Below are 24,470 nucleotides of genomic sequence, written 5' to 3'. Positions count from 1 at the left end.
CTGATGAGTCTTATATAGACGAAACGCGCGTCTGGCGTACTAAATTATAATCCTGGTACCTTTGATAACTATTTGACTGTCCCTCTGGTATATTTCGCCCCTCTTTAACATAGAAGTGTTTCATTCATAACCGCAAAATCCTAAACCTTTAGAGGTACTTAGATTCATTGTGATAAACCAAGACTATCGATTTATAATGCTAGTTCATGATTTTCAAGAAATGTCAATGCCCACAAAGAAGTGACTGTGAACCGATCATTGGTTGCAATTGTTATTTTGTAATACAATACATCATCAAATATCAAGTCTACTGATTAACACTCCAGTTTTATGATTTGCAATGAAAAGGACAAATATGGCCTCTCTTTTTTTTTTTTATTAAGGCGCATACTTTGTGAAGCAATTCATCACAGTTTCTTCTGATTTCTTTTTAAAAGCTTTACATGATTTTCATTTAAAAGAAGAATTAATGACACACATAACTTTAGTTAAAACAAAATTAAGAAAAAAAATATGTAACCTCTATTATGCAAATTAATGTTTGAAAAATATCAATCTTTAATCTTTTGTGATTCTTTTTTTGATGGATTCTATGCTTATAAATATTGAAGAGATCCAAATGGAGTTGCATCTGCCATAATCTACTTTCGTGTGTAATTTTGTTTTTAATTCAAATATTTACGAATATTTCGAAGATCTTAACAATAACTTAAGGATAGACATGTATATTAGATGCACACAATCCTTAATAATGCCTCTACATTCAACTTTTAGAGGCTGTATAAACACATGAAAAATAATTAAAACAAACCAACTTGGTAGTGTTTATTTTCTCCAATAAGTTTTATTGTCTTGAACTTTTCTGATTCAAGCGGTTTTTGTTTTGGTACTCTTTGGTCGGGTTCTTTTTTCTTTGAAGCATTCCCCAATTTTATTCTAAATATGATTTTTATGTATAAAACTAACTTACTATCTTATTCCTTTATTCCTAGATTTAAAAAAAAATTAATACTGTCTTTGAGATTTATTGTGCTATTAATGAATTGAAACTGATTTCGTGAAATTTTATATATTAATTGTGTCCTATATATTTTTATTCACATTTAAAAAGTAAAGGATCCGGGACCAACTGGATTGAGCTGTAATTTCTATTTATAGTCTTTTGACGTTTTGAAGTAGGAAATCCAAGTGCTTCAAGTTATCTAATATTTAACTTTTAACTGGGACAGAGAAGGTGTTATATTTTCCCCCAACAATTAAACAGTATACATCGTCAAATAAAACGATCAAGTTACTGCATTATAATTTTTTCATTTAAAGTTTCTTTTGATATAAAATAGTTGAATATCAGCATAATTTAAGGTTATATGAAGGACGAACAGACTTAGGTCAAGGAGGATAAAAATCGGAAGTACTAAAGTACTAAATTTTTTATGGTAAAGATACATGCGCCAGACGTCTGATTCATCTGCTATCGTAGATCTTAATTTTTATTTAAATTTCTAAGCATTGTTAAGGGTCGTTCCAAAGAGTACAAATGCTAAATTTGACCTTTAAAAAAAAAAGAAAAAAATATGTCAAAATGTTCAGTTAGATTTGATTAAATTAATTCATAACTGAAATTACATCACCAAAATATCCAACTAATTAAAAAAGCATTATCAAACACTTATATACAAAATAAAGTTGATGAAAATTTAAAACAAAATCCCTTAAGTGCAATTGCATAAGAAAATGCATATGCTACGTCAGAAATATGAGAGTTGTTATCAATTCGTTTGGTGTGTTTGAGCTTTTGATTTTGCCATTTGATTAAGGACTTTCCTTTTTGAATTTGTGATTTTACTTTTTACTCGCAATCAACTTTATGCTTAGATTAAATTCATACAATACACATTAAACATTTACTATACTCTAGCCGCTAAGCAACTAAAAGTCAATTAATCTACAACTACCACGACATTGCTACCCTTGAGGGTCTCGCATGGTCTGGTTATAAACATTTGAACTCAATACAGAACCTATTTGTTAGATTTTTCTATAGGGTGGAATTAGCTGCAAAAGGAGAAATTGGCCAGATTTCTCAAAATTATTTTATAACATTCATTTGGAAAGGTCCATTTTTTGCCTTTTGTTTATTTCAAAGAAAACCTAACAAAAAGTAAAATCACAAAAATACTGAACTTAGAGGAAAATAAATTCGGAAAGTCCATAATCACATGGCAAAATCAAATAACAAAACGCATCAAAAACAAATGTACGAGAACTGTCATATTCCTGACTTGGTACACGCATTTTCAAATGTAGAAAATGGTGGATTAAACAAAACAGTGTTCCGCATGCTTGAATTAATAAATTAGAATATAGTGATAAAATTTCGGGGCGTAGGCGCTATATTTTCTTGTGATTTTTTATGCTTAATCGTACCACTATTCCTTTTTAAAAATGTATTTTGATTGTGTCTTGTGTAATCTTGGACTATTGTACTAAACTTTGGTATAATAGTACCTGGTGTATCTCTTGGAGTATGTCAATGTTTGCAATTTTATCAGCCGTTCTTTGTTGCTTTTATTGTTTGAAAGTGTTATAGTGTAGGCAGTAAAAACAATGTAATAAAATTTAAAAAAAAAATAACAAACAAGTCATCATGGTTTTTTTTATTATAATATTTAATCAATTCAATACAGAATTTAACAGTTATGTGGAATACATCATAAATTGCTGTCAGAAGAAGTTCGTTCCTTAAAGTAGCACCATCTATCATTTACAAAAACAATTAATTTATAGATATCAAGGGTACCAGGATTATAATTCAGTACGCCAGACGCGCGTTTCGTCTACATAAGATTCACCAGTGACACTAATATCAATAATTTATAAAGCCAAACAAGTAAAAAATTAACATTGTACACCATTGAATGGTCATGACGGTAATAGAAAGTTTGTTGTCTTTGAGATACCAACTATTGCTCGAGGCAAAGCCGAGGGCAGTAGCTATGTGCAAAGTGAAAACTTACTTGCTATAACATCATAACTAGCCTTTTTAAGTAAGTGTTTTATTATACCGATCAATAAAACTTTCTAGAAAGACTACATACACCACTTGGAGAAAACCAAATAATCACAAAAAAAATCATGCACAATATGAACAATCAGGGTTTAATTTGACCGTGTGGTATTTATCAATATTTCATTCACTGTAATTAAGACCAGGAATCCTTTGTGTACAATACCAGTGCATATAATAAAGGCTAGCTAATATATTCTACCGTACACCATACCAATCCTTTATTATGACGACAACAATCAAATCATACCTTACATTCATGTAAATATAAAAAAAGAAGACGTGGTATGATTTCCAATGAGACAACAAAAGACCAAATGACATACACATTAACAACTGATAGGTAAGTACAGTATAACTATAAGCTTATAAAAATCATGGCACCATATTTTTGAATAAATGCATCAACACATTTGTTTTTAAATGCTTTTTTGTATATTTTTTTCTTTTTTTTCTTGATATTTTCAAGATGAAACATGTGAAATTACATAAAAAAAAATAATTAAATCTAAATACACCCCAAAACAAATATTCAGTAAACTTCAAAGAAACATATGTTGATAGTATAACCAAAGTAGCAAAATGAAGAAAAATAGAGATTTCATAATAATAAAATATATATATAAAAAAATGAATTTCCTGAAATGTTTAACTACACTAGCTAATTAAACTTTTAAAAAAAATCCGTAAACTACTCAACTACTAGTATGAATAATAGACAATCTTAATAAAATAATATCCTGATATTAAAAAAAGTTCATATGCACAATATGACCAAACGGAATATGTACATCATAAGGTTATAGTCATTTCAATATACACTAATTCTTTTAAAGACAGACTTGCATTAACTTGTTTTTAAGGAAGGCAAATATGAATATAGATTATAAAATACTAAACTATCTGTTAATCATATATACACTGCATATATTTTTATCACATTGGTTTTACTTTTTATAAAGCGCTTTTAACTTAAACTCTTTGATATAAACACTTCAAAATCCACAGGACATATTATGCTTTAAGTTACTCTCTCATTCTAGTTACAATTGTTCACATTTAGATAAAATATTATGAACACATGCTTATAAGAAATTCATTTTAGGTTAATGAGAAAGAAATATTTCATTGTTAAGAGAGTCTTTAACTAAATATCACATTTCTCTTATATTTTTACATGGAATTTTACATTTCAGAGTTTGGTATTTCTTTGATATTCTAAGTTAGAACTTCACATTTCAAAGTTTGGTGTTTCCTAGAGATGTTGTTCTCTGTTTCACGTCACATTCCTCATCAACATAAAAGCTTGGTTTAATTCCGTTTTCTTTGTCCTCTACTATTGCACTGACGGAATCAATGCTACTGAAGGTTTTATATGGAACATCAATTTTTTCGTTATCCTTGAAAAAAAAGAGATAAAACAGTATTCATACGTTAACGGCAAATTTATAAAAGGTATGCTTTCTATACAAGTAAATCAATACACCATTTAGCTAGCTTTCAGTAGCTGCAACCATTCTATAAAATTCATCAACGATCAAAGGTATAATAAATTCAAACCTGCTTAGACCGTCTGTAGGAAGCAAAAACCTTTGTTAAAAGACCACTAATAAAAGATCCCTCGGTAAAACATATCATATAAATTGAACATGTATTAAAAGACCGACCACCTGTTTTAAAGAGACCACTATTTTTGGTTGTTTTCGTTTTGTTTAGTATTTAATATTCTATGTTTTGGTGTGTGTACTATTTTTTGTCTGTTTGTCTTTATTTCGTCACGGCGTTGCTAGTTGATTTTCGATTTATGAGTTTGAGAGTCCCTCTGGTATCGTACGTCCCTTTTTTACAGAGATAATTGTTTTGTGAACTAATATGCATATTCTGTTTCTTCTGATAAATATGAATCAATGAAACTGGAAATTATTTTACAACACGTATATAGTTCAACAATGGTTATTATTTTTGTTTCAATGTATGTACCTCGTTGTGAGATTTCTTTTCACTTCCCGGAAGTAGATCATCGATATATTTCAGCTCATGATTTGTATAAATACACTCCAGTACTTTTCGTACTATTCCAGTAGCTAACACCTATAAAAAAAAGTATAACATAAATAATAATCAAAACTCATTATAGTACTTTCATCATTTCATGTATGTTAAGCAGATTGCAGAAACAAAATATAGAATTAAACAGAAACATATACATAGAATTGCATGTTAAAGTAATAAACAGGTTAGCGAAAAAATTATATAAAGAACTCATACAACAATAGGACACAACGGGTTTGTGTGTCAACAAAATTTTAAATGAATGTCTGCTTTTTTGTATACATAAACGTTATAGATTTGAAGATCAGTCAGAAAGTCATGATACAGACCTTAATTGGTATCTGTTTGTTTAATAAAACACTTCTTCTTGGTAAGTTATGAAAAGTTTTAATTTCCACCAAATTTTGTAATCAAACTTACCAAAAGTGGAAAGGCGATTGAAATAGATTTAATGCTTTTCACGACCCACAATAGCACCAAACAGATGATCTGGATAATGGTAAAGATATGAATTCTCCATAACTGTACGTGACGAATGTAAGGCACATCGGGTTGGTATTTACGTGGTTGTAGAAACAAGATCAGACGATCCACAAACTAAAAAGAAACAGAAAAAGCTATTGTATTGAATATCAAAGTTTTACATTCCGTCAATCTTTTTTTACTTTTTACTGTACGCTTCGTTATACGATATTAATGTGAAAATGATGACAATAAACAAATGATGTGAAAGGGGTGACAGTAGATTAAATTACAATTCTGATGACAAGCTTAATTCTTTTATGAAATGTGATGATACCCAAGTTGTATGAGCCAAGACATTGCATCTAATGTTTGAAGGTAGGAAGATAAAATCTTTACTGAATGTATAAATGAATTTAACGAGTATTTATCGGTATCACATGACCATTTTTATTATTTAAGTATTCATTGTACATATGTTTTATTTTGAAAAGTAAGAAATTGTCTCTTATGTCTAAAAGGCATGGATCTGATAAGTAATATGATGCTCGATATGAAGATGTCTATATCATATTGTGACACTTTAATAAACTATTTACACACTTTATTACTAAGGCCGTGTTCACACCAAACGCCGTGTACAGTAAACATGTTTACAATTAGTTTACCGTAATATACACTGGTTTTACATTACATTTGTTCACATCTATACATCTTGTTTAGCTACCTGTACATAAGATTTGTTCACACTTGTAAACTATATATGTCATTTAAATGTTAAATACGTAGAACTGAATTCAAAGTTTTCGGACATTTTTTCTAGCGGTTAGAGAACGATCATTTGACTTCAAAAGGGGGGATGGAAATATTCCGATCCCCAATTTGATAAAAAAAATCTGTTCATACAGATGATAAAAAAAATATTCTGAATCAAGAGTTTCCCCATACATTATAGTGGTTAATACTGAAAAAAGTATTTGTTCACCAGCATCGAACAAAAACCGGAATAAAAACGTACGCGCGGAAAAAAAATCTGACTCAGATAAAAAAATAACTGTCCCCCTTTTTTGAGTTAAGATGTTGCTACTTTATGACAGCCATTTTTATAATTTGTAGTAGTTTGAATAAACTAGTGATGTCTCGATTACGCATCAAAAAACGTTAGCTGCAGCAGCGTGCCGCGGAGTTACAGCCGAAAATAAGATATTAGGGATCACTACATTTTTATCTTTTCTGTTTGTTTCAAATGGTATTTCTTCTCCAAGGAGTATTTGGTTAAGGAATAGGGTAACGTTTTTATTTTATTTCAAGTGTTATTTTATGGATCTGAGATACTAAACAAACATATCATTTACCTCACACTTTTTTTAGTCATGCATTTATGCGTGAATCGTTGTTTGAGAAAAGACCAGTCGCGAATATTTCTGTGTACGTCAAGTCGATTCGGGAAGACCTTTTCAAATGAATTAGGCAGCAACTATTTATTTCATTTTTTTGGAGGGGGAGCGGGGGGGTCGAGGGGTAGGGGGCGTGGGCTATAGATCTTTTCACGAAAAAAATTGATGACAAGTCGAAATCAAATTTAGCATTGTATAAAGTGGCAACTGAGGGTGAAAGAAACAAAAAAAAAATCATGGCCAAAAACTGGAAACATTTTTTTTTAAAACAAATCCACGGCCCACCACCACCCCACTCCCCTGCCTTTATGTTTTGTTTTCAACTATAATAGCACCCCCCCCCCTCCCCCCCGAAAGTCAATTATGGGTTCGGCAATGATGCTGCTTAGAGTCTTGATCAGGGGTTAATAAAGTACGTTAAAAAAAATTAACAAAAACAATATCTGTAAAATTAAGACAACAATAAAGAACTATACTAATAATTATCAAAAATATCAATTTTACTCAAAAATAGTTTCCTCCTTAAATATATATACACGATACAACTAATGTCCTTAATGTCTAGTTTTGTGTACACTTAACCTAAACAAGGCCTAGATTGACTATCGACTGTGTGTAGATAAAACATGATTTAAACTACATGTAAACATTGAGTTTTATCAATGGGAACGCAATTGTGTTTAGTTTACGTGTGAGTTACACTAACACAACACCTAATTTAGGTCAATGTGAACACGGCCTAACTTACTTACTTACTTAATATCTATAATACTAAAATAACGAGGTCCAATTTGTCAGCCGTCATAAGGTAAAAACGGCCAATCAAAGAATTTAACTTTATATATAGCTAATATAGCACAATGGTGTAAATTGAAAATTAATACACTCCAGTCCCTTTTGTTTTCCACATAATTATTATTGCCAATAATTAACAAGTTCCAGGACGAATCTGATACAGATGCCAATAGTATATTCACCTGTTACATATTGCCTTATCTGTACGTTCCGCATCTGACAGGCTAACCACCACCAAGTGGTGTATTTAGGATTTTGCTATAATCACAGGGTTGCTACTAAATTCATTCATTGTCAATTTTTTCACTATTGTAGTATTTTAATCAGTAAGACATTCTAAGATAATAATACGAATGCTAAAAATCTGGACTTAAACTAAAACGTATAAGTACAGCTTTCAATTTGTTAGCGAGTATGACGTAAAACAGCGAATAAAAGAATTCAACTTTATTTTTAGCTAATATAGGACAATGCTGTTGATTAAAAAATACTCCATACCAGGACCTTTTGTTTTCCAAATAATTAATATTACCAATAATTGTAGTTCCATGTCGACGGGTTCAAACAGAAAGATTTGAAAGCAGGAAAACTGCATAATCCGCACGACTTTATCAGATGACAATACCAATTCTAAAATAAGGCTTACGCATTGTTATATATACTTTAAGTCAGTCACGGACCCGCAGTATCACGGGTGTGTTCTAGTTTATAGATAAAGTTACTAAACTGATAACTGAAGGAGAATAATTGATAATTTAGTATTAACCTAGTCTGGGATGGTATGCTATAGTTTGAAAATTTTCATTATCTTTTTTATGTCCCCACTATAATTTCAGTGTGTATGCTGTTTATTTGATGTACCTGGGACTTTTCTCGTTATTATTATAGTCCAAGATACAAAATTGATGCATAAAGGAGATGATGTACGAATGCTAGTGAAAAAAAAACTATTCCTCAAAAAGTAAGATCACACAAATACCGAATTCCGATAAAATTCATAAGGAATAGTCTCTATTCAAATGGCAAAATCAAAAGGCTCAAACACATCAAACGAATGAATAACAACTGTCAAAGAGATAAAAGACAAGAAATGATAATGTTCACTCATCTACCGTTGTAACTTATACAAAAACCACAGATAGAAACTGCGATAATGAATGTTATTTAGCACTCGATGAAATCCGCGTAATTATACGAAATGCGTTCGGTTATCAGTCAAAAACGCAAGTCACTTAGGGAAAGAAATGTCTGCGGCAACATAACACCGAAATGCCCTCATGGTCGTCTGATGTAATAATAATTCATATTATTTGTCTTTCTGTATTTTCCTCGGAGTTCAGTATATTTATGATTTAACTTTTTATCCTATAACAAAACAAATAAATATATTTACGATGAGGATGAAATTGTGCCATTTATTAGTCATCCGTACACGAACGTGTCACAGAAAATAATAAATATGTACCTCAACCTTACTTTCAGGTATAGATATACAATTTTTTTCTGAAACAAGTGCATGTGAAAATCCATCATACTTGCGGTCATGTTCAATTCTTCATTTCTTCGATTATTCTATATGCAGTATATTAATACTAACCTGTTGTCCCCGCAATGCCGAAAATCCCATGAAGAAAAAGACCCCATATAACACTGGCATTGGTATAATCTATAAATAAAAGACCATCAAAATGAAAAACATTCTTAAAATATGTTTCCTAAATACTCTTATTATTCCACTTTATATAGTAAAATTCTAAAAAGTATGTGAATCCAATAACTAGCAAAATACCTATCGACAAACAAACGTATAGACCCATATTTTGCCAATAATCATTTTCATAATTTGATGTAAAACACTACTTTTGAAAAATCATTCATTCAATGTTTCCTTCATTCGAATGTAAAACATAAAAAATCGAAGAAGTTGTTTTCACTTTATGTAATACAAACACGTGAGAGGTTTGGCTAGCTATAAAACCAGGTTAAGCCACCATTTTTTTCATAAGAAAACGCCTGTACAAAGTTTAGAATATGACCGTTGTTATCCATTAGTTGGATGTGTTTGAGCTTTTGATTTTATCATTTGATTAGGGTCTTTCCGTTTTTATTTTTCCTCGATTTTACTTTTAAGGTTGTACTGGTTTTTTTTGTTGATTGCAGTTGATATCAAATAGTTCGTTTCTATGTGTGTTCGAGGTAATTTTTGTTGCACTTCAGAGTTCTTGTTGTTCCTTCGTTTTTCTCTTATAGTTAATGTGTTTCAGTTCGTTACCCGGATTTATTTTCTCTCAATCGATTTATGACTTTTGAACACGGATATACTACTGTTGACTTTATTTCCATTCATATTTTTGTATATGTACCTAACATACTGATTTCATATAAAGAAATCAATACTTGTAGAAAATCAAAAGTATAAAGTAAGGGTTTCAAAAACCTACCCTAAGAACACTGGTTATGAGTACGGCCAAACCACTTAGTATACCAATAAATAAAGCTGTCACTCTTTGTTCTCTGTATAAAAATGTAAACAATTATTAGGATAACGATGTTGAAACACCTATATGAATTCAAAAAATAAAGTAAAGATCCTTGTAAATTCATGAAATTGATAAAGTCAACAACACGTATTATTATTTTGATGATTTTTTTTTTTGTTAAATGATAAAAATTGTCTAAATATACTATCGTAATCTACTCATTTGAACTTTATTGGATTTTGTCTCATTAGCAATCACAGCACATCTCTTTATTTTAATAAAAATGATGTGATAATTTTTCTTTCCTTTTATTCTTAATGAAACATGCAATAAAAACTGATAGAGAAAACAGATAAAACGGAATGATATTTCATTGTAACACGTAACCATACACCAACAGTGGGTCGTACAAATAAGACATATACAATTACTTTATCACAAGGGAAAACAACTGAAAGATATACCATTACTCGTATCACATAGTCAAACAACTGATAAATATACCGGTACTCTATCACTAAGGGAAATCACTGTGCCATATACCATAAATTTATCGCCACGGAAAACAACTGAGACATATACCGTTATTGTACCACTAGGGCAAACAACTGCGACATATACCATTACTCTATTACATGGACAAACTACTGGGACAATTCAACATGTCATCATATACAATACCAAGCAGTATAATATCGTGATAGCGTACGAATTGAAATGTTAGATTAACAATACATTAAACAATTACAGCACTGAACTTAAAATATAAAAAAGAATTGAATAAGATTTCTTACCTGACTCCCAAGAACACTGGCTTTTCACCAGGAGCTGTACATTCAGATTCTTTCTGTAAACTTTGGACATGAGCAAGTGCAGACACAGTGGCAGCTACGTACCATGGAAGACCAAGTAATGAATGAATACCCACAGTAATGGCAACTATAAACATATCTAAATGGTAACCTACCCCTTTCTGAAAAAAATACAAAATACCTTGATTCTTATCTTATCATGGGCAAATATGATTTTGATGAAACAGATAAGCTTGTTGTCTGCTCTTTGGTCGGGTTGATGTCTCTTTGACACATTCCCAATTTCCATTCTCAGCTTTTTTAAATTTAATTTATAAATGTTACTTTAATGACTTTTTTGTGCAATTTTGAGGACAAATTCAACAGATCAACAAAACTCCATGTAGATTTTTTGGTTAATTAATGTGTTATTAAGTATACATGTATCAATCAAATTTTAACTTTTCCTGTTATTTGTTATGAGGTTCAATTCATTCAGAACATAAGAGCTCACCTGTAATTTATGTTCTTTTCTATTGACAATCACAGCAGTAATTTGTTGATCTAAAAAGACTAAGATTGTTGAAAGTGCGGCAGGAACACTAGCAGCCAAATACAACCACCACGGGTTCTTGTCACTAAAGGGACTGACGATCCATCCACGACCTGGTCTTGTCGGCTATACAAAAATATATGTAAAACAACTTATTCATGTATTTGCGAACATTTTTTGTTCATTAGTACTAGTACTATGTTTCTAATCTGCAGTTTCCATTGTCAATTATGATTTAAGATTATTGAACGAATACAACTTTTTTATGTCTCTTTGTTTCCAATTAGCAATGATTAGCTATTTAGCTCTTATACTTGTCAGTCAGTGTAATATTTAACTGGCTATGTAAGAGTAAAAAAAACTTCTTATTCATAATAGTCTAGTGCCTACAAAGTAACGGTTGTGGTTCTTGTTGATTTTTTTTTTCGTGTATTTACTTTTGCTCATAAGGTACGAGTTGATCCGCCATGAGAAAGATCGTACAGGATATTTTCCGATGCTTTCGAGATACCTCGGGTTTTTTGTGGGGTTTTTGTTTATCAATGAGGAGTTTTTACGGTTTTTGTATGTTTTTCGTCGGTTCTTTGTGTCTTGTCGGTGAGTTTTGTTTGTACTTTTTTATTCTTCCGCCTTTTTTTATATATATATCATCTGATTTTTAGCAGCCGATTTCACAAAAAATCTTACGAAAAGATGTGATCTTAAGTATGATTGATTGTGCATGACCCACGATCAATCTTTGTCGTAAGTTGTTTTAGTGAAACCGACTCCAGGTTGCGTTACAGATCAATATTGTTTATTTGTTTTGCGGCAATTAAGTTAACATAAACACATACCTTAAATTCACTTGGTACAGTTAGTTTTGGTGTCGGGAGACCCAGGAAATAATCAAGCAGCACCATGGAAACAATGGCGATCAAAACACTGAAGTCACTTACTCTTTGTCGAATCTAGAATAGAAATGTCACCTATCTAAATCTGTTATGCTAATTTATTTTAATAATCATATGGATCATAATTCATTTTCTTAGAAGAACATGACAAATGAAGTTAATACGGATTCGTTTAATAACCTTATTATACGTTTTTCTCTCCATGTATAAATTGACAAACACATTGAGATAAGTGTATGATTAAAAGATTGAAAGCATTAACAAATGCATGAAACAGTGTATGAAAAGATAATTGAAAGGGAGAGCGAGAGGGAGGGAGAGAGATAGAGATAGTATATACATTTTCAGTTAAGATAAGGAGAATTAAGTATAAGAGGATAGGAGAAGGTTCCTTTTAAAAAAAAAACACAGCAGCTGAGAATACTTACCACATTTGGAAACAGTGAGCTAGTCTTGAATGAAATCAATAAGACTGTTATTCCAAAAGTTCCAGCAAATAGAATAACGGACAGGAAAAATACATCTCCATAATATTGTTTAGGATCGCAACCCCAGCTTCCACCGAATTCGCTACACTCGGCTGTTGTCAGACCATTCCAGTTGATACTTATATTACTGGTGGTAAAATTTTCTGTTCCTGTGCACGTAAAGTTAGTAAAGGCACCATAGGCCAGAGCCCCGAGCACTGTTGTGACGTTTTCATTACATGTACTGCTACATGAACAGTTGAAAGGGATGGGGTCATCGGGATGAAAGTTAACAGGATAATTCTTTTCTATCTCAAATAATTTCTTAAAGGCCTCCACAATAAATATCACTGCAATCAGTGTTGCAAAACTGTCTTCTGTGAACCGAGTGATATACTTGACGCATGAGCTCAGGTTGAATATGACTATAATAAGAATAAATAGTACAGTCCACATTCCTACCCAGAATCTCGCCGGCATAAAATCCCAATCATTATCTCTGCAATTAAAGATATGTGAAAAATCATGTTAATTTATGACAATTATCTCTGCAAGTAAAGACGTTTCCCTCGGTTTTAGTTTGTTACCCCGATTTTGTTTTTTGTCCATGGATTTATGAGTGTTGAACAGCGGTATACTACTGTTGCCTTTATCAAATCATGCTATATAAAAAAAAAACCAATAAAAGCGCAGTTCCTTAGCTTTTTTGTGTGTGTGGTTTTTTTTCTTCTGTTGTGGATATGTTCCGGACCATATGAGTATTTTGACCATACGCGTATGGTCATGACCATAAGGGTATATACTCATATGGTCCGACCATACGCGTATGGTCGGACCATACGCGTATGGTCGGGGTTATTAACACTCTGTTACAGTTTACTTTTAATATTTCTAAACTCTTCATATGGTATGACCGTTCATTCAAAATAAGCTATCATATAGGTAATTTTATCATTATATTATAATAAAAAGATAAGCTAAATAAAAATAAGAAGTTTCACATAGTTACTTAATTTGACTTTAAATTGTCAAATTTAAAGTAAACACATTCTATACCGATGGTCATTACCGATTTGTTATTACGAGTAAATGGCAATATGTCGACTAAACAATTAAATTCCAAAAAAGAACTGTTACATAAGAAGTCACTGGAAAGTAGCATACTATAAGTTTATTTAAGTTGTGTTGTGAAGATGGTGTATTGCAGTTATTTTACGATATATGAGATCTAGAGCTTCTTAAAAACACCGTAGACATCAGAATTGCCAAATACCTCGGTATCACTGAAAGCAGCTGTAAAAAGGCTTGTTTTCACTCGCAAACAAAATGTGTAAATGAAAACGATCGTGCACAAATTTCTTGCAAATGCAAAAAATCTATGATACCGTGTGGAAGTGAATGTCATCCAAACCTAAATGCACGAATGTAACTAGCGATGAAAACTAACTATGGCATCAATATTTAATTTTTACGTAGTTTTTTGGATTATAAAATTAAAAAAAATGTCATGTTTTAAACCATCACTGTTTTTTTAGATAAAGTTTTTGTATTATTGAAACGTTTATAATGTAATTTGAAAAAATATATATACCTATATGGTCCAAATACTCATATGTTCCGGCCCGTTAATAACCAAACGAGTATTATACTCATATGGTCCGACCATACGCGTATGAGTATACGCATATGGTCATGACCATACGCGTATGGTCCAAATACTCATATGGTCCGGAACAGATATACTGATTTTGTGTCATGAATTGACACCCAATATCTTTTGTTTTTTTCTATTTTTACATAGATTCTTTTTATTACATAAAAAAATCACACCTTTTATTAGGTAATGATATAAACTTACTTGCATAAATTATAGATGATTGTTTCCAACACTAACATGGGACCTGTACTTCCTAAAATATTCATTGGTTGTCCTCCACATAAGGCAAACAAGACACCAGAAACTGCTGCTGCAAAAATACACTCCATCACTCCCTGACAAAAATATATTTTTGTTTAGAACTGGTCTAATCTGTATAATGAATCTTGTGTTGACATTCGTTTATATCAGTCGATAAAAAGAAATGGAGTGGCATATTCAATTATGTAACAAAAGTTGACTAATTTACAATAAGATTTCTTCTTTGAATGTGTAATACCACTTCAACATGATGAGCTATCATTTATTAAAACGTTGACAGATACATAGTTTCTTCTGTTTAACACAGCGGAGACGTTCATCAAGAAAGTCCATTATGAAAGAAATACTGCTGAATTTGAAAACTTACCTAAAACGATAATCGAGTATAAAACTTTTTGGAATTTTATGTCCTCAATGCTCTCAACTTCGTGCTTTATTAACCTTTCAAACTTTTTTGCCTCGAGCGTCACTGATGAGTCGTATATAGACATCTGGCGTACACAGTTTTAATAGTGGTATCTATGATGATTTTTTCTCTCAATGTAGCGTTGGCTTTTGAACAATGATATACTGCTGTTGTCTTTTTTTATTTATAACTGTCAATAGTGTATTGCAGAGTTGTATGAAAGTTGTGTCAGTATTAGAAGCAATATTAGAATACAAACTATTTCTGTTAGATAAAACTCACCATGTACTGATCAGTAGCTTGACCAAGTAATCCACCAAATGTAACGTTTGGTGTCAATGTTCCAAGGAACACATACACAAATGAAGCAAAACATTGTATATGTAAGGAATCCTTGAAGTCAGAGGGATAATGTGGAATCTTTCGTTTAACATCGTCTATTAAACCCTTGAATGGTCTGCAAATATAGAACACAACCTGTCATTTGCATGTTCCGTTCCTTACACAGCAATATTTTGCTGACAATGTGTCTTTAGCAGATAGACCAGCTTTTACTCTGATTTACATTCATTTGGGTAGAAATGTTAGACAGTTTCTTTAAAACGTTTTATACCAAGTCAGGAATATGGCAGTTGTAATCTAAAAGTTCGTTTCTATTTATGTTTCATTGTCATTTGTTCTCGTTGCACCTCAGTGCTCTGTTGTTTCGTTGTTTTCCTCTTTAAATTGATTCATTTCCATATTGTTTAGTTTGTAATCAGGATTTTTTTCTCTCCATCAATGAATGAGTTTTGAACAGCGGTATACTTCTGTTGCCTTTATGTATAAGATACATTTTTTTATTGAATGCTGTATTAAAGTGATCAACTTTAACTTAAACAATCGTTTGAATTGATCTTAAAATATGTACAAGCTTACATTTTTGACCACGAGAGTGCCGGGTCATCTATACTGTGTCCTCCTCCCTCTTCTTCTGCTGGCAAAAGCTTCCCAAGTAACGGATTAACTGAATTCTTTCTAAAATTCTACAAAAGAAATATATATTATGTAATTCATTATTCATCCGAAGTAATGTTTCATTTGAGGCGTTACATAATAATATGAATCGATATCTAAAAGAAAGAAAGAAACAACCGGAAAATATAACTTAAAGCATGTTATCCTAATGCTAGCAACACACTCATCATAAATACCAGGATTGGAATTTTGTATTTGCGCCAGACGCATGTTTTGTCTACAAAGAACTCGTCAGTGTCGCTCGAATGAAAAAGAGTAAAAAAAGGCCAAATTAGGTACGAATTTTCAGAGCATTGAAGACCAAAAATGTCTGTAAGTTTTGACAAATACAGCGTGTCAACACAGAAGTGACCACTGGGCAAGTTAAAGGTTTAATTGGCTTACTTGCATTGTTTGGATAAATGTTTGCTAAACAAATGTTATTAAGATTAACATATGTAATCAATAGATATGTGGGACTTCAAATTATATACATTGCTTAGATTCCAAGCACATTTAAAAGAAAGTGTATACAATCTAAAAACCTGCCCATCTATTGATAGTAGATGCCAATCTTAATTACAATGCCTGAGCAAACATTTGTACAAACAAAGCAAACAAGTCAACTTAACATCTAATTTGCTATCATTAAAATGACAGTTTTAACTATGGACTGTGATACTAGCCAGTCAACACTGAGGTTGAGATAGTACCCATCCCGTAATTGGCAGGTTTACTAAAAACTAACAACCGCGAAATAGTACAATAGTGTTGAAATTGGTGTTAAACACCAACCAATCAATCATATGATCACTGAAATCATACACCAAAAGGCGTGTTGACAAAACTTAAAAAAAAAAAAAAAAAAAAAAAAAAGGAAATACAATACCTGAGATGGAACTTTTGAAGGTGGTTCCAGACGAATTTTTGGATCCCATTCCCCAGGTGGTAGAACCGTTACTTGTTCCATGAACTCGTCAACACCAGCCAAGAACTCTTCTTTATCTAGACACTTGTAAGCTAATTCACGGAATATCTACAATACAATATACAAGCTATAATTTTTACGGAATGTATAAAATTTAAGATATACGGGTGGAGTATCTAGAAAACAAGATTGAATTTCACGGAATGTCTTAATACACTATACACATATGGAATTTGTCAGAATGTCTCAACTTATCACATACAGATTGTGTATCTGGAATAGAATATACACCTATGGAATTTCTACAGAATGCCTGAAATACATTTTATCAAATGGCATTTTCATAGAATGTTTAAAATAAAATTTTCATTATTGGATTTGCAGAATGAGAAGCAACCATCGTTTTCAAATTCTTTAACATTTTACAGGTTTTTAATTCATCAAAACCATTAAAAAGATGCATGACAATAAAATGATTATGAAAAATAAATTATGAATTCAATACTAAAACTGGTCATTATAAAGTAACTGGGAAAAAATCTACCTCATCAACCATCATAGTTGATATGCATCTTCCGAGTTCCATTAGCTGGGTCATGCTTCCTTTCGGTCCGAACATGAAACACACGAAGCGTGACGGCAATGCCACTTCTGTTACATCGCCAAGAAGACGTGGCTCTTTTAGCCTCACAAAACCAATCAATCTCTTCTCAAGCTCTTCAACTTCTCCGACCATTACATTGGCAGCCTCGGCATCTTTTGGTATCTTCCTCATAAAGTTCAAATTGGGCTAAAAATATTTTGCAGAACTGAATTATACTTTATTCAAGTATATTTACATATTATCGAGTCTATTCAAAAATTGAGATGTATCGGTTCTTTGAGTTACGAGAAAATAAATGTGCAATCGTTAGGATTTCTAGCAAAAAGAAAATAATAAGTTGGGTTTCCGACGATCCAGATATTTCTGTTAAAATTGTTGTCATTTATAATATATAACGTCACAGTACCCAAATTGCACCTATTAAAAAAAAATAGCTGTGGAAATTTAACACGTTTTCTTTGAGACTCAACATGGTATAATTATGATTTGACATTTTACACGTCTTTCAACATAGCTGAATACATTTAGATATGCATGAAAACGTTCGCAGTAGATATCAACAGATAAAGTAAACCTACGGGAACGTCGTCATCCGACGTTCTTCAAAATTCATCTTTTAAAATAAGCAAATATGTTACAAGCATTCATTTCTTATATAAGGGGTAGTAAGCAGGGACTAATGTCAAATTGTTCTTAATATTTAAAGAAATGAAACAAAACATCTGTGTTTTAATTTTTATGGATGTGAATTTATGCATGGATGCAATTTGGATCCTCCTCATTGTGGAATCCTGGATCGTTTAAAGGTCGGTTCAAACCCATTTTTCTACGATTCAATATTGATTCAAAATTAAATTGATGTAACCATATAGTCAACAAGGATACATCTACAAAATAAGCACCGAACGGAAACTTTTGTATGGATCATAAAAAAACGTAGTTGCAAAAAATGTCAAAATAGGGGCAATTAGGGTACCGTCACGTTATGTATATCTAACCTTATAACTGGGACTAGTCGGGTCAATCATAAGATCTTGTGAACTTGGAACACTATGCAGTCCAGAGCTATCCATACTTGCAAGACTTGCACTTGATGCAAGTTGGAAACCATATCCTCCCTTTTCTGCCTCAGCTGCAAATATTATTAATAGATTTAGATAAAAAAAAAAAAGAACAATTTGGAACAAATGTAAGCGTTTATTTCTCAATTTTCTTATTCCATTTAACACCCAAATTTTCATTTTGGAGGATCATTTGATTTTTTGTATACTAATTTTTAATTTTCTCGTACCACATTATGTTTTCTACGTTTCAGTTTTGATGGTATATATCTACATAAATAGTTCATGTAACGGAACAAGTCAAAGAGTATTTTATGTGCAAGACGAACATTAGTTACCCTGAAAATAGACAGCATATATACGGAGGAATACTGGAAAATGAATTGTAAAACATGTAAAAAAAAAATAGCATGTGTCTACATTTATAATTAACTATTTTTTTTTTCAAAATAGGTATTTAAATTTTATAAAACTAAAAGATAGATGATATGTTCTCGTACATCTCTCATCAGCAATATCAGACAGAGTTCTGCTTCCTTTAGATGCCTTCGAACGCTTGATATGACTGTGTTTATGTCCTGCCAACATTATATCCCTAAGATGTGGGCGTAATCTTGTATCCATATCATTCTGGTCCTGCCATTCTTCAAGGAGCTTGTCTACAGTTCAAATAAAAAGAAAACAAAGTTAGTATATGTTAATTCTTAAGTCAGGAACCTTATGTTCAGTTGTTGTCTACTTGTTTGAATGGTTTTACACTAGTAATTTATTGGCCCTTTATAGCTTGCTGTTCAACGAGAGCCAATGCTTCTCGTTGAAGGCCGCACTTTAACCTATAATGATTTACTCTTATAAGTTTTGATTTTGATGGAGGGTTGTCTCATTGACACCCATATCACATCTTCTTACTTCTATATTAGATAGCACTTTTGTTGTAAATAAGTATAAGGGGACTTAATCTTTTCGTTTAGACTAAAACACATCTATGTTTATATTTCTTCAATATAACAAAGACATCAGCGACTAGTACATTGTATTTGTAAAATGTAAAAACACAAGGTTCCTATTTATCTACAATAAGATATGCAGGTATGGATTCTTGTTTTTTTATTTGTTCCTGGTATTCTTTTGTCACCTTCAATTTAGTCCCGATTCACTAACAAATTGCCAATTAAACTATAAAAAAAAATTGGTAGACCAGGTAAGGCGTTTTAAAATAGCATTGATAATAAAACCCTTAATATGAGTGAGTTTTATTTTGTGTAAAAAGTACTTTACCATTGACATTAGATAGAGAATGGGCGTCATGGTCTAGTGTAACAACGCCATCAACAAAAGCACATCGCAGTTCAAACAGCGAGTGCATAGACAAAGAGGCAACATGAGGCTTGGACCAGCGTTTTCCTCCTTCTTCCAAATTTTCTTCATATTTAACCCACCTGTTCAAAATAAAACTGACTTGGTAATAACATGAAGCAATATGGAAAAATGTTCCCTTTAAGGTTTTTTTAACGGTTTATTCTAAAACGGTAAATACATGCAAAAACATTCAACTGCCAAGTGATTCAATTTAAAAGATACTGTAATAGCTTTATATCTGTAATCTGTTTTAAAGTTGTGTCGTTGTTCTTCTCTTATATTTAATGCGTTTCCCCTAGTTTTGGTTTGTTACCTCTATTTGTTTTCCATCGATTTACGAGTTTTGGACATCAGTATACTACTGTTATCTTTATTTAAATTATCATAGTGAAGGTAGCGTATAAAAAAATAGGAATCAGCAATCTGTATCTATTAAAATGTTGTAGTCGATTCCTTCTATCAAAATTGATCTAATATATTAGTTTTACCTTGGACAACCTCTGACCCATTCAGTTTGGTCATAAAGTTTTATTTTTACCTTGCCGATTCTTTCCATTCATAGTTATCATAATGTTTCCGAAGGACGTCTAATTCACAGAACACACTGTGAGCTTTATGCGAAACTTCTCTTCTATTATTGTTGATAATTCTCTGAACCCAGCCCGTAGGATCATACTCAAAAGGTTGATCATGTAAGGTGCTTCCTAAAAAATAAAGCAATATAAAGTAATTAAAAACCAACAACTTGGCTTATTAATAATCATACCACATTCCCTTATTTTTATATAGTAAAGTATGCTAAAACCGACAGCTTATAGATAGTAGAACATAAATACTGCATGCATTGCCAGAACATAAAATCTAGAGGATAAGTTCTATATATAGCACTCCTTTTACGAATTAGCGTATTCGATTCCCGAAAAGCACAGCTTTTATGAGTAAGACATGGCATGATTTGCAATATTAATGGTCGACGACATGTGTAAAAGGTCAAACACTGACCAATGAAATGCAACCTCTAACGAGATGATCTGTTTGGAAAAAAAACTGCACGGTCTTAGCGTTGAGATTTCGATCCAACGAATGCGATTTAGCCATGACAGATTAAGATATGCACGATATTGTTTTGGCACACCAGAGGCCGGATTAGAAGTAGAGTACATGGAAGATGTTTTACTTTGACAAGCAGGAGACAGTCCGGTGATGATGTGGCTCTTTTTGATGAAAACTATTTAGTGCATGATTCTTTTGCGCAACTGATTTTGATCAGAATTTGGTAAATACGGACAATTAATCCATGTCGATAAAAAAGCGAAGATCAAGTATGACGAACGTTTCGTTACTACAGTTTCTGAGAAGGAAATCAAAGAACTCGTTTCTATTCAATCAATTGCTAATACAAGAAAATTACAAGGTTGGAGTATTTAGGGAGTAAAGGTCAGCAAGAACTAAACACGACGACAAATTTTATATTCCCTCTCATGAAACCGGTGAGTATAGATTTTTAGCTTGAGCGGTTAAAAATGGAAAATAAAAAGTAGAAGGTAGCAAATCTCTATATCAAATCGTTTGTGGTCTACCCAGACAACTCAGAGACATGAATGTGCACAAAAAAGGCTTTCTGAATGAGATCGATGGTCGCTTTGCTCCTTTTAGGCGTATATTGGATACAATGAAAGATGAACGATTTGTTGTCCCAAGGACTAGGAACGAAAACGCACAGAGCAGATCCAATATCACACGAGGATGAAGAACTGTGGAGGGTAAATGGTGTTTTTTTTTTTTAAAGTGATACAACTTTACAATACACTGTTTTCTTTTATAACCATGACGATGGTATTGAAGCCTGTAGGGAAATCTGGAACTCCCGCAACACCTTACATCCACCAACTGAATGTCCAGTTTTTAACTCTTGTATTGAAATGTATTAACTTCACATTCAATGGTGAACACTTTCTCCAAGTTAATGGAACAGCAATGGGAACAAAGATAACCTCGCCTTATGCCAATATTAATATGGGTAAATTAGAAACCCGAACTCTTATTTCCTCTCTTTATCAACCTCTCTTGTGGTTCCGATTCACCGACGATAGTTACATGAAGTGGTATAACAAGAACTAAATGTGTTCATTCACCTTGCCAACGGGTGCTCATCCTTTAATAAAATTTACTTATGAAATCCCTGACTTCAAGATCGCATTTCTTGACACTATTACGCAAGTGAAGATGCAATAGTCTTAACAGATCTGAATTGCGAGCCAACAGACAAACATCAATATATTTCTCATTTGAGTTGTCATCCTAAACATTTCAACTAGAGCATTTCCTACAGCCAGGCCATGCGAAAAAAAGAATTCTGATCCACCAAATGATACTGCATGAAAGCGACTACAAGAACTTGGTGATACCTAAAAAATTGGGGCAACAAAAGAAAAGACATTGATAAGGTTTATCTCGTGCTAATATCGTCATCGGAGATGTATTTTACAATATAAAGACAAAAGGTCAACAAAAGAGTGTCGTCTGGGCCGAGTTTCCGACCAAAATTTGACAAGTTATCACACATAATCATAGAAAATTGGAAAGAAACCGAAAAAAATATCCAATACTTCAAAGATCTTTCCCGAGCCACATGTCCTGGCTTTTTGTAGGCTCAAAAGCATTAAAGTCTTGCTGTTGTGAGCTAACTAATCCTCTAAAGCAGCCTCTTCGTCTGATGTCATTCTAAGAAATACGGAAAAACAAACGATATTTGACTTGCAAATAAATACTGAACACCTAGACTCTTAACAGTCACTCAGCTGGTAAGGAAAACAACATATTTTGTTAAGACTACAAATGCTGTGTATTTTCTACAGCTATATGTGTTAAAAAATGTATAGGCGCGTCAGCTAGAACACCATTTCACTAACGAATGAATGTCCACCATAGCAAGCCAGACCGTCTCCCTGACCATTGCAATCATAGACCACAACACTGTTTGTTATAGGGAGGATAGACTCACTGGAGAAGGATTTCGATTAAATAAAAGTTAAACCTTGGCACAAAATGGGATCAATGAAAAGGTGTAGTTCTAATTCAAGCCTTGCTTTTCATTTAGTCATATATTACATCTTACTATGCTGTCTCTGTTGCTATTCCTTGACCTTTGTCAACTCTAAAATGTTGATTAATGCCAGTTTAAATCGCAGGGTTCTATTAATTTTGGGACTTTTAAGTACTCAGCCACGTTCAATTACTTAACCTTTGTCAAAATGATTGTTTTCGTTTTTCTCATTATCAAACTGCTGTTTATTTGGGATGTTTAAAAACGCAGCCTCTGTTGGCTTCTGGTCTTCTGGTATACCCATTACAATGATAATCAAAGAAAATAACGGTTTCAAATGTATACGCAAAAACAAGTAATTCCTGATCTTTCACGATTTATATTAGTATTAAGCTTTTGGCTTTCATTTTAAATAAGCTACGGCAAATGGTTCAGTAGTATTTGAAAGAGTTATTCAGAATTGCATTTTTCAATCAATTCTTTCATTCATATTAATCTTTGTTTGTTTACGTTTCGGTTATTTATCATATATCTTTTGAAGTTTTGTAACGTTGAACCACTTTGACAGACATTTTCTTTCTTTCTTATATATAAAAAAAATGCATTTCATACTGACCTTTCATGTGTCCTTTCAATACCATTCTGAACATGCATGAAATGTTTGCCACTGGACTTAAAGCAACCAACAATCAATGTATTCTAGATAAAAGTTCCTCCGCGTACCTGCCGTAATGTACTTCAGCGCCGTAAATAAATTCCTTCACGATTGTTTGTTTCGATATGTGCATATTAATAATGATGAACAGAAGTAACCTTTAGCTTTTATTCAATTACACGAAGGGCTAGTTAAATGTATATTTTCATCGTACATGAAATAGATAAATAAATGTTTTAAAAAAATGAATTAATTTTTAAAAATGTTCTATTAAAGAAGCATGTTTACATATTCACACAAGATGACAAAAATCTTACTTTGCATATCTACAATATTTCTTGGTTGCAGACCCTTCCTGTCTTTTCTGATCATGATGTTGCTGTAAAGGAAGCGTTATCCTGGTGATGCACTTGTAATATATGCAAAAGTATAGATGTAAAAAAACCTCTGGGCCAATCATTTCAAAGTGCTAAATATATTTTAAATACGCTATTAGAAATATAGAAATCTACAGTGCAAAAAAAGGTAAACCGTGTTTCG

General features: G+C 32.2%; 1 protein-coding gene across 1 annotated transcript; it reads right to left on the bottom strand.

Moving 5' to 3' along the window:
- Window positions 1-3,761: 3,761 nt before the first annotated feature.
- On the bottom strand, window positions 3,762-24,345 carry LOC134683401 (electroneutral sodium bicarbonate exchanger 1-like). Its single transcript, XM_063543028.1, has 19 exons — window positions 24,248-24,345; window positions 20,768-20,933; window positions 20,149-20,309; window positions 19,371-19,529; window positions 18,808-18,941; window positions 17,750-17,995; window positions 17,167-17,313; window positions 16,200-16,306; window positions 15,564-15,738; window positions 14,816-14,949; window positions 12,919-13,456; window positions 12,434-12,547; window positions 11,559-11,723; window positions 11,048-11,226; window positions 10,215-10,287; window positions 9,371-9,439; window positions 5,540-5,716; window positions 5,048-5,158; window positions 3,762-4,467 (listed from the first exon to the last, which is right to left on the bottom strand). Exons 1-19 carry the CDS (start codon window positions 24,300-24,302, stop codon window positions 4,306-4,308), a joined length of 3,072 nt encoding a protein of 1,023 aa, XP_063399098.1. The 5' UTR covers window positions 24,303-24,345; the 3' UTR covers window positions 3,762-4,305.
- Between the last annotated feature and the right edge of the window lie 125 nt (window positions 24,346-24,470).

This window comes from Mytilus trossulus, chromosome 1, assembly GCF_036588685.1.
Source record: "Mytilus trossulus isolate FHL-02 chromosome 1, PNRI_Mtr1.1.1.hap1, whole genome shotgun sequence".
NCBI lineage: Eukaryota > Metazoa > Mollusca > Bivalvia > Mytilida > Mytilidae > Mytilus > Mytilus trossulus.
This window is presented reverse-complemented; position numbering and strand designations above follow the sequence as displayed.

Excerpts from the sequence above, each read along its gene's own strand:
- LOC134683401 (XM_063543028.1), bottom strand. The coding sequence starts at position 24,302 with ATGATCAGAAAAGACAGGAAGGGTCTGCAACCAAGAAATATTGTAGAT. Across the intron at positions 13,457-14,815 it reads ATCATCTATAATTTATGCAA|AGATAATGATTGGGATTTTA; the intron begins GTAAGTTTATAT and ends CTTTAATTGCAG. Across the intron at positions 4,468-5,047 it reads AAAAGAAATCTCACAACGAG|GATAACGAAAAAATTGATGT; the intron begins GTACATACATTG and ends TTTTTTTTCAAG.